The 14,770-nt window shown below is 47.8% G+C and overlaps 1 protein-coding gene across 3 annotated transcripts in view; it reads right to left on the bottom strand.

Moving 5' to 3' along the window:
* The window catches only part of ALPK3 (alpha kinase 3), a 57,095-nt gene that overhangs the window by 28,973 nt on the left and 13,352 nt on the right, over window positions 1-14,770 (bottom strand). For all 3 annotated transcript variants that reach the window (XM_069560379.1, XM_069560380.1, XM_069560381.1), the window contains 2 exons: window positions 7,724-7,841; window positions 5,996-7,235 (listed from right to left, as the gene is read on the bottom strand). In XM_069560379.1, the coding sequence (XP_069416480.1) occupies window positions 5,996-7,235; window positions 7,724-7,841 (1,358 nt within the window). The remainder of the gene's footprint in view (window positions 1-5,995; window positions 7,236-7,723; window positions 7,842-14,770) is intronic.

The following is a 14,770-nucleotide window of genomic DNA, read 5'->3' as shown; positions in this document are numbered from 1 at the left end:
AACAGGAACTCCCCAACTGCGAGTCAGGCAGCCTGAGTTCTGGACTCAGTACTGCTATCCCTTGTCATGTGGTCCAGGGCACATTGCTTAACCTTACTTAAACCAAAAAACCAAGTACTTTTATACATTAAGAGTCCAGGCAGGTGACTCCAGGCCCCTTCAGAGCAGTTCATTCAAAAACAGAGTTCCATGAAAGGCCACTGGACCTGGTGACTGCTGGGTCCTCCCCAGGCCTGGCTCTCAGTGATTCTATGAGAAGAGTCTTTTCTCCAGACCTGTCCGTGTTGGATCCTGAGCTAGGAGGGAACCCAGGTCTGGCTGCTCCCAGGCAAACGGAATGTGGAAGTTTCCATCCCAGCCCTCCCTAACAAGAATCAGGGGAAAATCAAGTCATTTTCTTCAGGAAAATGATAACTGTATCTTGTTGGCACACTATCAGGAAAAAAGCAAAAGTATATGATTCATATCCAGGTCGTTTCAGATTTCTATCATTTCAGTGGCACCACAGGCAATTGGTAACATAAACTAGGTAGCAGGCCTTTAACTTCCCAGTAAATAAGCATCCTACTATGAGAGGCTCACACCCCAGAGAATGCTGAGCCAGGCTGAGTTCCTGCACCCTCACACCTGCAAGTGTCATAGGAGGCAACTTCAGGGCCTCTGGCCAGCCCTGTCCAGCTTCCTTCTGTGTCACCTTAAGGCTGTTCCCATCAGAACATCTATCTGCCCCTCGGTTCTGGTGATCCAGTAAGCTCTGCATCTGAGTTTTGTTTCGGCTATGCCACTGAACTTGCAGGATCTTAGTTTCCTGACCAGGGATTAGTTAGTCCCCTGGGGCCATGGCAGTGAAACCGCCAAGTCCTAACCATTGGACTGGCCAGGGAAGTCCCCATTTTCATGTTTGTGTGTTTGTTTTTCTCTTTGTGTGCCTGTGTATCATTTAGGTGCCGAATATTACATTTGAAACATTTTTTAGAAATAGTTTGAGGCTAAAGATGATGCTATCATCCTCCAGGTGATTTCTGTTTGTTTCCCCCAGGTGCTGCATGCACACCCAGGCACTGGGGGGCAAGGTATCTTGAATCACCTTAACCTAACTTCAGGGACCGAGGTATTTCTTGGTCACCCAGGTAACTCAGAGTTAAGCCTCAATCCCTGCGAGGGTAATTTGCTTCTGGTTCCCTTAATCCTATGGTACAAACCTTCAGGGTTCCCCACCCAAAGTCCAGAGGGTTCATCAGGGCTACCACTCTTGAGACCGTGGGCTCCAACTGTGGTCTTTCAAGTCCCTTGAGGATGTCTGCAACACTGCTGAGTGTCTCATTCACCTCTTCTGGAGTGACAAACAACCCCAGGACAAAAGCTACGCCAAGTGCTGGGGCTCACCATTATGGATTTCCATCTTCTCCCAGATCCTGCAAAGCGATTCTTCACTTTGTCAGCTCTCCAGTGTCTTCAAGCAGACATTTTTATATTCTGCTCTATTTTACTAGTTTCCCTCAGTAGGAGAGGTGGTCTAGATTATCTAACCCAGCATTACTGGAAGCTAATATTCAGTAAGTGCTAGTTCTCTCCCCTTTCTGTCTCACACCCAAGCCTGAAGGATGTTACAGTTAATGCTAAACAAACTAAAGCAGAACACAAGACACAGAAGAGAAAAAGTGTTGCTGCTGCTAAGTCACGTCAGTCGTGTCCGACTCTGTGCGACCCCAGAGACGGCAGCCCACCAGGCTCCCCCGTCCCTGGGATTCTCCAGGCAAGAACACTGGAGTGGGTAGAAAAAGTGTTGAGAGGCTTTAAATGCACCAAGGCATTAAGATTAGGACAAGCAGGTGTGAGTTCCTTGCTCAGCCTACCACCTTCCCTGTGTTTCAGGCTATGTGTCCTTCCCAGAATGGGTTCCTTCCTCTCTTTCACCATTACTTTATTTTTATCTGAGGATATTATGGGCATTGTTTTATATTTTAAAAATTGTATTGGTATTTTTCTACTATGGTATTTCTAGTGATGAATCCTATACATGCTGCCAACCAGTCTGGCCCCTTTCCAGATACCTTCCCTCGTGACTACATACCGCCCCACGCTTTGTCCCTGGAAACCTACAGCAGTAACACTCATCACAACCTCTTTGAGCTTACAGTTTGGAGCAAATCTAATCCCCTCGAGTTATTAGATAATTTCTTAAGCAACAATCATGTCTCTCCCCAATCCCTCCTTCCTTCAACAGTTCTCAGAAAATACTTATATTCATGTAGGCTCTGAAAACCAAAGCGCCCTGATGGTGCGAGTGGAGTTTCCACGTACTGCGACGATCATCCTCAGGATGTGCGGGGTGTAAGGTACTGCGAGGTCTCGAGGCTCAGCAGAGCCTCCTCATGTCAATACCATCCCCTCAGAGGACGGTATTGACTATATCCTCACACTCCTATACCTCAGCTCCAGAGTTCTGAGCCAGGCTCAGAAAAGATCTCAGGTTACGGCACTTTTAAAAGGGGAACTAATATCCCATAAGCTGTGAGGGGGTCACCAAAAAAAATTTTGTTTTAAAAAAGAAAAAAAAAAAGTAAAAAAGAAGGCTTGAATGACAGAAACAAATACCATGCTCCCAGATGAGAAAGCTAAATATTAAGATATTGATTTTTCCAAATTAATTTTTATATTTAATGCAATCTCAATCAGAATACCAATGGTAGAGAGACAGAAAGCAGATTAGTGGTTGCCTGGACCTCAGGTGGGAACAACGATTAACTGCAAAAAAGAACAAGAATCGTTTTAGGGTGATGGAATGTTCTAAAACTGGATTATGTGAGTGACTGCACAGCTCTGAATTGTGTGCACTGACCTGTACACTTTAACTAGATGACTGTTATTGGTATAAAATCATACCTCAATCAAGCTCTTTAAAAATATATGCCTAGCAAATTTTACTAAAAGACCATTCAAAATTAAAATCTGACTAGTCTTCCATAAAACGATTTAATATATTTTTGATCTTGTTAAAAATTCATCATTTTTTTGAAAATGTGTGGGGTTTTTTTTTAGTGGTGAATATAAAGATACAAGGTAAAAAAACACAATGATATCTGGGAGTTTGGAAAAATTCAAACAGTGATTCTAAGTTTTCCTAGAGGAATAAATAAGAGAGAATAACTTCAAAAATGTTTAAAAGAAGTATAAGAGGGTTGCTCTGTCAGAAATTAAAGCTACAATAATTAAATGAGATCATTCTGTTCTAAGAATCAACAAATAGATTAATGGATTATGATAGATGTATATATGGGAACTAAAGTAGACTTTAATGGGTGTAAGGGTAGTTTATAAAGAAAGAATCACATACTAATAGGAAAAGGTTGACTATTTAAGGTAGATATGAGGGGAAATTACTTATTATTGAGCTAGAAACTGATATTATGCTATATACCTAAATCAATTCCAGACTGATTTAAAAGTCAAATAAAGGAATTCAAACAATAAGAATTATAAAAATATAGATACATGCTTAAATAACCTTGGGATAAGGAAGAAAATCATAAACACTATTGAAGAAATGGTTAAAATATGTATATTGTGGCATCTTACATAACCACAAAAAGTGAACTTTTTCAGATAACTTTAAGGAACCATTAGAAACTGCTCATAAAATAAGAAGACGTAAAAGAAGCAGAATATAAAACTAATCAAAATAATGTAAAGTAAATTTTAAAATAATAAAATACATATGCAAAAAGATTGGTAGATACAGCAAGATATCTGGATGGCAGACTTATAGATGAGTTTTTACTTTTTCCTTTTAGTTTTTAGAATTTCCCCCACATTTTTTACTATGGCCATGTTTTCCTTTCATTATCAAAAACTAAAATGATTTGGTAGAATGAGAATATGAGAAACCAATCACATTCAGCTACTAAAAAGCAACATCTTCAGAATACATATGGCCATTATATCCATTTTTTACATGTATGATGATACATTCCACAATTTTTTTAAGTATTAAAATAAATAAAAGCCACAAAAGCTCTTTGTAGCCACAGCAGAACCTCTGCAGACAGCCTCTCCTGCCCTGCGCTGCCCTAGCCCATTCATCCCAGCTCGGAGAAGGCCTTGCCAGGAGGATGCAGCCGTCAGGCTGTGGTACTCTCCACCGCTGTGGGTGGAGAAGCCAGACTCACTCACAGACTTGGCCACCAGCCTGGTCTCCTCCCAAATGTGCTCCCTAGGGGCCCGTGAGGGCCATCCCTACAGCATGCCCTGCAGTCCAGCCGCTGGGCTGTCAGGCACACGGAGGGGCCCCATCTGGCCACCAGGAGCTCACCACTCCAGCTGCTGAGACCTCATGAGACTAGGCATGAAGCGCTGAGAGTCATGAACAGATTCCAGAGTCTGGTTTGAGGTTCATCCCACTCCAAAGACCTCTGAACTGCTGTCGCCACAGACTAATCTCAGCACCCACTGAAATAAAACGATCTCCCCTCATCACCCTAGAAACTGGCACTCCTTCCTACCTCTTTGAAAGTCCTTTCAATGGGAGAGGCAGCTCGCCCCAGTTCTTACCTTCCCCACTACACCCTCAGAGGTCCTGCAGCAGCATGTACCTCACATCTGTCCCTTTACCCTTCCATCTTCTGCCTCGACCCCTGTGAAATGCTGCTTTCAGCTGCTCTCCGTTTCCCCAGACCCATGCATTCCAGTGACACAGAAACAATTTCATCTTAGCTCCCCCAAAATGCTGTCTCTACTTAGGGTTGCCAGATTTAGCAAAGAGAAATATAGGACACCCAGTTACATCTGAATTTCAGACAACCAACCAAAAATTTCTTAGTGTAAGTGTATCCCATCTGTTTTACCCAACCCACCTCCATTCTTTTTTTTCAAGTTGATATGTTTTCATTTTTATTCAGTTTAGGAAATTCTCTTTCGTCTTTTTTTGGCCACACAGCATGTGAGATCTTAGTTCCCTAACCGACCTGACTGGGGACTGAACCTGCACCCTTGCAGTGGAAGTCTTAGCCACTAGGTGAGGGAGAAAGTCCCTCACCTCCAGTCTTGAAACACTTTTGCTTTCTGCCACTCATAAGAAATACTGTCTTCTTTCTGCCCTTCTATAAAACACTCCTTTCTCTCTACAAACTCCTGGGAAACAGTGCCTGCCCTCTGCCCTCTGAAACATGAAACACTGACCAAACAGGAGTTTCCTTTCTGTTGACCCCCTCAGTCTTGCTCCTCCCCTCATCAAACTCCTTATGCTGTCACCCACCAGCCTCTTAGAGTGCATGTCCCTTCCCCATCTCCACACAAGACCTCCTTCCTCAGTTGGCTACCAGATCCCCAGGAAAACACCAGCACTCCTGTTCTCAGTAAAACAGGAGTTTGCCTCTACCTCCCACCACAGGAACGTCTTAAACCTATTGCCATTTGTCTTGTTCTTAATATGCACCAAGCCCTGTGCCAAGCACTCTGATTCTCACAATGGCCCCATGAAGTAGGCATTATTTTTATTACAGTTTTGTGACTTGCTGAAGATCACGCAACATTGAGGATAGTCAGATTTGCACACAGGTAACACCTGACTCCAAAATCTCAGATAAAAACCCAAATTAAGCCAGAATTTTCTGGACGTTGGATATGTTTTAAGTCTTCTAATAAGCATCCAGGTAGAGACCCACTGTCTACCACAGACCGCTCCTTGTTCTCCCCCTTCTTTTCCTCCCCAAAGAACATCCTCCTCCTCCACCTCGCTCTGGGACATCATCACCTGGCAGTGAACATCCCTGCTATCGGAGGAGATGGTCACAGTCAGGCTGTGCTGCCCACATGCCTGGCAGCTGGGGACTGCCTGGGGTGGGGGCCAGGCCTGTGGTCTCTGTTCCTGGCTAGCACCCCACCCCACCCCCTTCTATAAATATCCCACTGCTCACTGGCTGCCAAGCTGTTACAGCAACAGTTTCCATGAGGTCAGCGCCCCAAGCGGCCTCCAGGTCCCAACACCCACACGTACCTTGCCTGGAGCGCTGGGGCCTGCTCGTCCCTGCAGGGGGCTGTCCCGGGTGCTGTGTCTCCGACGCGCAGGGGGTGTGGGCACTTGTACAGAGGCCTGGGATGGAGTCTGCCCCAAGCTCTGAGCCCCGGGTTCCAAATCTTGACTCGGGGAGGAATCAGGCTTGCTGCTGGCGGTGGGCTCTCCTTTGAGCTTCGGAGGGGCAAACCTCTTCCTGTTGAAGGGCCTGGTTGGCTGGGGGGCTGAGGGCACAGGCTGGCCAGGAGCAGCAGGCCCCCTCTCACCTCCGGCTTCGCTGGATTCCCGACGTGAGGGCCTCTCTCCAGGTGTCCTGCCCCGAGGGGTCTGGGCCTCTGCTTCCACCTGGGGCTGGTCCGCTCGGGTGCTCTCTAGGTACATGTCCTTCAAGGAGAAATACACTTCCGGCTCTGGGCCTGGGACAGGGGCTGGGGCCTGGGTCTTCTGGGCCTGGTCTGGAGTGCCTGCACCAGAGGCTGGCTTCCTGGTGCCATCTGCTCCAGGGGATCCAGGCCCCCGGGCAGCTCTGCCTCTGGGCTGTGTCTGAACCTGCTCCATGTCCAGGGGCCCCTGTACCCCACGGGAGTCAGGTTTGTCTGAACTGGGGAAACGCTTTTCCGAAGCACGATGGCTTTGAGCTGCCTTCTCCACCTCTGGTTTCCGCACTCCTTGCTTAGGTTCCATGTCTTTCTTCTTTTTCTTGGCCCCAGACTCCTTTCTGGGAACTCTCTGAGGCCCCAGCTCCATGGCCTCACATATGTAGGTCAACAGGCCACGCTCTCCATCCTCCTCGTTCTCAGGGGCAGCCTCCCCATTGGTGGTCACCTCTCCAGAAGCAAGACTGTTGATCAGGCCCAAACCTGGGTGCTGACCAGGCTCGGTCTCTCCCTCCTGCCAAGCCACGAGGGGTCCGTCCTCGACTTCCCGGGCAGGGGCCGAGGGGACGGGCACCTCGGCCCCACTCAGCCGCCGCTTTCGCTGGAAGCGGTCAGGGCTGAGTTTGCGCAGGGCATCAGCCTCGCCCACAGCGTCCTTCCCATGCTTCCAGCTCTGCTCAATTTCCCGCATCTTTGCTGCAGCCTTGCGCTTCAGCTTGGCAAACCAGCGCTGGTGGATCTTGTATTCAGTCATGGTGCCCACCTCCAAGACCCCTGAGCAGGACACAATGCCCTTGGCGTTCCGGGCAGAGGCTTGATAGATGGCGGCATCTTCCTCTCGACACCTAGAGGCAGGAGCATGAGGTGGCAGGTGAAAGCCCCTCATCCCCACAGCCAGAGTCCTGCCCCTGCCAGCCCTGCCTCAAGTGCCGCCCCCACTCCTCACCATGGCTGAGGACACTGAGGCTAGCAAGAGGGTGGGAGCTGCCCGAGGCCACGCTGTTCTAGGAGGGATTAGACCTGGGGCCCAGGAGGCTCCCTGCATGAGCAGGTGACCCACACAGCCCGTGTGGGGTAAGGATGACTTGGGAGCTTTTTTTGGCAGCTGACCTCATGGAAAATGTCTCTATGGGTCAGGACCTCCTCTGGCTGTGCTCAGCTCTCTGGCTGTCAGAAATACTCCCATCCTGGCCTTAGGAGATCCCAGACACTGGCAGCCAGACACGCTTCACCGGGTGGTTCAACTCTGCAGCAGAACCCTGCCCCCACCCCGGACCTGGGTCACAGGACCTGCAGGAGGGCCGACAGAGCAGAACAGGCCCCGCCTCCTCACCTGTAGAGCTGCAGGGTGTGGCGGTTGCCCTGATGCATGATCTCATATTTGGGCAAGCCACAGTAGCGGTCCAGCTCTGTGTCATCCTTGTACCAGGTCACCTCTGGCTCTGGGTACCCTAAGAAGGAAGCAGCAGATTGGGTTGCAGGGAAACCAGTTCCAAAATAGTGGGCAGAGAGAAGAGGATCCCATGGCTTCCCCAGACCACCTGAAGAGACTGGACTGGTCCACCTGCCCCGGGTTGGCAGGAGGAAGAGGGCTACCCTATGGCTCTTCTTATATTTAGAAGCTAGACCCTATCAAGGCCAAAAACCATTCCCCTTCAGCAACTGGAAGGCAAACAGAGGAGAAATTTCCTGGCTGCTGATTAGAAGGGAAGCAAGGAGTTTCCAGAAAGCTTTAGCTGGTAGTAATAAGCTTCCACTCTCCAGTGGCCTGTTGTACATCCTCATCTGTAATAACAGGTCTACTCTCAGAGGTCTCTCCCCAACACCCAACATCAGCACCAATGCCAAGCACCCTTCTTTCATTCCAGGTTCCTGAGCTATTAGTATTATTTGATGACACAGCTAAAACATCCATCCATCCATCTACCCATCCATCTGTCATCCATCTATCCACCCATCCACACCTACCTTCTCACCCATTCACTGCTGTGAAACTGATTGAGGTGTTTTTCCAGCCCGTCCTCTCTCAACTTTCAGCCCTACTCACAAAGAGAGCTTCTAGCTGTGAGGGCCATGTGTCCCTGCCTCCCTGGCCACCTAGCTGATTGGTCCAGTAATGGACACATAACCACTTAATCTGATTCAATTCTTTGACCTAGTATTTGGGAATTGAAACAAAGAGACACTCTATCCTTGGGTCTGGAAATAATTTGGAAGAAGGGGTGCAACCATATTCTGCCACATGACCTGAGAAGCAGACAAAGCTACAGTGAGATGGAAATGAAGTTGATGTTCAGGTTAGAATGAAAAAAAGGAGACAGAGAGGGTAGACCTGATATCCTTCTAAATACTGGTTCCATTCCTTGCCTGGCCACAGCCACACTCTTGTGAATTCCATAAGAAGTCCACCTAAGCCTTACCAAGGATTTCTATTTCTTAAGCTGACTTCAATCAATTTGCAATGGTTATTAGAAATTAGAGACTCCTAACATTGCTGCTATTCAGTCACTAAGTTATGTCCAACTCTTTGCAACCCCATGGATTGCAGCACACCAGGCTTTCCTGTCCTTCATTATCTCCCAGAGCTTGCTCAAACCCATGTCCATTGAGTCAGTAATGGCATCCAACCATCTCATCCTCTGTCACCCCCTTCTCCTCATGCCCTTAATCTTTTCCAGCATTAGGGTCTTTGTCCCTTAAATATATGCATGTATTAGGTGTGTGCTGACTGCCAAGCAAGGGTTATGAAGATACAGAAGCTAGACAGCTCTCTGCTCTCAGGGAACCTACTGTACAATAGAAAAGACAGGTCTCCACACAAGGCAGGGATGCACCTGCAACTGGGCACCCATATGCTCTGCCTTCCCTCCTGTCTCGATAAACTGAAGTGCCTATCTAAGACACCCTCACTGGATCCCATCTCTTCCTGCCTCATCAAGGACATCTCTCCAGCTTGTTTCTCCTTTCCTGCATTTTCAGGTTTTTCCTCTCTTAGATCGTTCCCATCAGCATACAAGCCTCTGTACTGCCTTCCTTCTTTTCTTTGACCTCACATCCTCCCCCGGCTCCTGCCCCCATTTCTCTCTTTTCTCCTTTACAGAGAAACTATTTGAAAGAGCTTTCTGTACTGGCTGTCTTTACCCTGTCTCCTCCGATCAGGCTTTTTTACCTACCGCTGCACAGGAATTGCTCCTATCAAGGTCACCCGTGACTCACATACCACCAAATCTCTCAGCACTGACCTTCCCTTCCTGAAGCCTTCTCTTTGCTTGCTCCTGGATGCCCCCCCTTCTGAGTGCCTGCACTACTCTACTGGCCACTGTTTCTAATCTCTTCCATCTGCCCTCTCCCACCGCCTAGACCTGTAAGTGTTAGACGGGCCCGGGCTCAGGCCTCAGAACCATCTTCCATTCTCTCTATATATAACCTAGGGGATCTAATCCTGTCCTGCAGCCTTTAAATAGCTATATCTTCCTAACTCCCAAATTTGTATCTCTAGCCCAGACCTCCCCTGAACTCCTGGTTCTTATTTCTGACTGCAAACCTGACATCTCCACTTGGAGGTCTCATGGGTATCAGACTTAACTAGTCCCAAGCCAAGCTCCTTATTCCCCTCACCAAGCCAAGTCCCACTTACCTCAGTAAATGGCAACTTTATCCTTCTAATTTGGCACAAACCAAAAACCTGGAGGTAATACTTTATTCTTTTATTTTCCTCACATCCACTCCATCAGATGATTCCACAGGCCCTCCCTCCAGAATACATTCAGAATCTGATTAATTCCTGCCACTCCCTGCCACCAACCTGCTCCATCAGCATCATCTCACACCTCAATTTCTCAACAACCTCCTTGCTTATCTCACTAGTTCCACCCTGCCCTTTCTTCAGCCCATTCTCAGCACAGCAGCCAGAGGAAGTAAATAAGGTCAGGTGATAGCACTTCTCTGCTCAAAACACTCCACTAGCTCCCATCTCATGAAAGCCCTCATCATCTAGGCCATATCAGCCCACTGGCCTCGCCTCCTCCCACTCTCTACCTTGCTTGCAGTACCCCAGTCATATGCCCCTGCTGGCTGGCCTCAAGCATCACATGAGCATCACATCTTGATTCCTCTGGCCTCTGTCCGCACATTATCTCCATGGAGAGACCTTCCCTACCACCTGTATGCAATAACAAGTTTCTCTCCCTGGTGATTCTTATCTCTCTTACTGTTTCTTTTTCTTTATATTCTTCATAGAATAGTGGCCACAGGATTGGAAAAGGTCAGTTTTCATTTCAATCCCAAAGAAAGGCAATGCCAAAGAACGTTCAAACTACCGCACAATTGCACTCATTTCACATGCTAGCAAGGTAATGCTCAAAATATTTCAAAGTAGACTTCAACAGCACATGAACCAAAAACTTCCAGATGTTCAAGCTGGATTTAGAAAAGGCAAAGGAACCAGAGATCAGATTGCCAACATCCACTGAATCATAGAAAAAGCAAGGGAATTAAAAAAAAACCCTATGTCTGCTTCACTGACTACACTAAAGCCTGAGGTGTAGATCACAACAGTGGGAAATTCTTAAAGAGATGGGAATACCAGACCACCTTATTTGTCTCCTGAGAAATCTGTATGCAGGACATGAAGCAACAGTTAGAACCGGACATGGAACAATGGACTGGTTCAAAGTTGGAAAAGAAGGATGTCAAGGCTATATATTGCCACCCTGCTTATTTAACTTACATGCAGAGTGTGTCATGTGAAATGCTGGGCAGAATGAATCACAAGCCGGAATTGCAGGGAGAAATATGAACAACTTCAGATATGCAGATGACACCACTCTAATGACAGAAAGCAAAGAGGAACTAAAGATCCTCTTGATGAGGGAGAAAGAGGAGAGTGAAAAAGTTGGCTTAAAACTCAACATTCAAAAAACTAAGATCATGGCATCCGGTCCCATCACTTCATGGCAAATAGATGGAGGAAAGGTGGAAACAGTGACAGATTTTATTTTCTTGGGCTCCAAAATCACTGCAGATGGTGACTGCAGCCACAAAACTGAAGATGCTTGCTCCTTGGAAGAAAAGCTATGACAAACATAAACAGCAGATTAAAAAGCGGAGACATCACTTTGCCAACAAAGGTCCGTATAGTCAATGCTATGGTTTTTCCAGTAGTCATGTATGGTGTGAGAGCTGAACTATAAAGAAGGCTGAGCGCCAAAGAACTGATGCTTTTGAATTGTGGTGCTGGAGAAGACTCTTAAGAGTCTGAGAAAACTCTGGGAGATAGTGAAGAACAGGGAAGCCTGGCATGCTGCAGTCCATAGGGTCACACAGAGTCAGACACGACTGAGCAACTGAACAATGCATTGCTACCTGACCGATTATACTCTGATGAGTTTCCATCCATCTACTCCAACTCCCTGGGGAAAGAACAGCTCCATGACTTGTCTGTGTTATTCGCTGTCCTCAGTTCCTAGAATAGTGCCTGGTATGGGGTCAACACTCATTAAGTATTTATAGGTGAATGAATGAAGCAATGTGCTACGGGCTCAGGATACAGAGAAGGGAACAGGCACCTCTGGCTGAGGATTCGGGGAAGGCTTTATGGCATGAGAGGCATTTGAAATGGCTGTGAGGAGGGTGGAATTTCAGAAAATGTGGGTTCAGTGTCCACTTTCCTTCCACAGCACAAATCCCGATACTGGAACCAACTGTTCCCTTCTCTGTCTCCCCTCCTCTACTTATGCCCCATGTGCGTCATCATCTCTCCTTCACTTCTGTATCTCTGCCACCTAAGACAGCACCTGGCACATAGTAGCAACTTCATAAAAATCTGCTGGATGAGTGAGTAAGGGGACGAGTGAGCGAACAAACAAGAGGTGGGTGGGGAGGGCATGCTGACGAAGAACCATGACACCAGAGTGTGGAGTGGAAAGCAGAGGGCACACTGGGGAACCGTGACAAGAACAGGGAGCAAAGGAGGCGAGGCTGTGGCCGCGTCAGCCAGAACAGACTCTGGGCAGCCCTGACTGTAAAGCGAGCCCCATGTTTCCACTGTGAGCTAAAGTCCCTGGTTACATCACCGTGCGTGTCCTCACCATCTCGAGCAGTGAGCTCATCCCTCCAAGAGCCCAGCTCAGAGCCTCCTTGCCCCATGATCTGCCTAGTTGGGCCTCAGCCTCCAGGGCATCTGAGTCCAGTCAGGCTGCAGCAAGAGGGCAGGGACAGGGCAAGAAGGGGATGTTGAGTGGACCCAACAGCCACAATGCTGGGGGACTCCAGCCCCCACGCTACCTTTTGGTGTCTCTTCACTAGGTGGGGGCCAACCTGAAAGCTTGGGCTCTCTGGCAACAGTGGGTTCTGGAAACAACTTTAGTTGAGCAGAAAACATTCCTTTGTCCCCTGGGTAATATGAACTATATTTTGAAACACACAAAAGGGAGGTCCATTACTCCCAGCTGCACACACACATGTGCCCATGTGCATGCCCACAGGCTGGCATACACACACACACACACACACACACAGCCCTAGCCAGGAAACCCCACAGTGATACTGACGCCTGTGGCCTTCCCTCTTCCCCTTCCTACCCTGACACCTCTGCTCCACAGCCAGCATGCCTCAGTCTAGAAGAAATCTAGTTTGGAGACTTACAGCTTCATCCTAACCACTCCCAGTTTGGAAAAGCTCAGCTTCAGGAGAATAATACTGATGAATGTATATATTTAGAGTTTTCAAAGAGCTTTCAAAGATAGAATTTTATTTGGTCCTCATAATAACCCTGTGAAGACAATTGTGAACATTTATTGAAGACTTACTATAAGCCAGATACTGAGCTGGACATTTTTCCTGTATTACCTCATCTGCTCCTCTCATGAGTCCTATGATAAAGGTGCTGTTATACATCCTCGACTTAAAGGAGAGGAAACAAAGGCTTCTGTCCAAAGGTGTCCAGCTGGTACGTGGAAGAACCAAAATCCAAATCCCAAAATCCAGACCCCCCTCTTCTACAAAATAGGCAAGGTGGGTCTCTGAATCTCTTACACAAAAGGAACATGAGATTCACAGAAATCAAGTAACTTACTCAGGGTCACATGGCTGGCACATGACAAGTTCCTGGCTTCCTTTCCCTTATTCCTCTGTTCTTCTCACTAGGAATTCTGGAGATAATATGTAAGTTTCTGCCCCCAGCAGTCATCATCTTAGATTTATTTCTCTAAAAAGAATATCTTCAGGAACTTGGTTCTAAGTCTAAAGTCTAACTCCCTGGCCGCACACATGCACAAGCTAACAGAGAATTGACAACAGAGGTAAGGAGAGTAGGGGAAGGGGATCACCAAGCGAGACAGAGGTGGGCACCTCGAGAAGGACAGTAGCCCTGGCCAGGGGGTCCCTGGGGGAGACAGGAGCCAGGAGGCTCTGCCAAGGCCCACTGTCCCCCATATGCCCACTCCGACAGAGAAGAACTCCAGGGTCGTACGCCACTTCTTAAAGTCCCAAAGGACTTTCTGCAGAGTCAGCCAGCAGGGGCTCTGCCACAGACTATTCTTCCTCAACTGAACCAGTGTTTCACCCACCACAAAAGCATCACCTCCTCCTGGCAGGGCCCTGCTTAGCCTGACTCATCACAAACTCATCTAGGGAATGCTACCAGCAGGGTGGGAGGAAGAGTCAAATGTGGTCACTCTATCTCCAAGGAACAAGCCAGGATTACCACGCCAGTCTCATGCGAAGGCCAGTCAGGTTTACGGCCACCCACCATCCTCCACTCCAGTTGGGGGTGGGGCGGGGTGGAGGGGAGTGGAGGGGAGACCCACTTTCTAGCTCTGTCTTCTCTGTTCTCTGATCTTTCTGTATAACCTTTTCCCTTTCCCTGGCCCCTCTTACAGTCTACCTTTTCTCCCTGTTAATATAATTGGGAAAGGCTTATTTATAGTGCACTATGGTAATCACAGAGTCTTCGCCGCTAATCTGCTACATGAAATTCAGGTAACCTAAGATCTCTGACACAGGTTGGGGTGAGGAGTGGGAAGGAGGAACTAGGTATAACAGTGGACTAAGGTATGGATGGTAGAGACAGTGAGTGCCTGGGAACCTCACAGCCTTACCTGGTAGAGCTGTAGATCCCATCATGGAAGGTGCTCCTGAGCAGAAGCCCACCACCCTGGTGGGTCATCATGAGATAAGATTATGGCAACTGAAGGGAGAAAAGCTTGTTCCTTTGAGTTGGGCTTGAGGCATGGAAAAGCTTACTTCTATGATGACACTGGGGGTATTCAGTAAAATATGCTAAGACTCTGTAAGTCAGACTTGGGTCAGCTTCAGCACGTTGCTCTCAGAGTCCATGGCTACAAACGACAGAATGGAAGAAGGAGAGGAGGGAGGCTCC

Source organism: Ovis canadensis, chromosome 18, assembly GCF_042477335.2.
Source record: "Ovis canadensis isolate MfBH-ARS-UI-01 breed Bighorn chromosome 18, ARS-UI_OviCan_v2, whole genome shotgun sequence".
Taxonomy (NCBI): Eukaryota; Metazoa; Chordata; class Mammalia; order Artiodactyla; family Bovidae; genus Ovis; species Ovis canadensis.
Note: the sequence above shows the minus strand (reverse complement) of the source record. Positions and strands in the feature narration are given on the sequence as shown.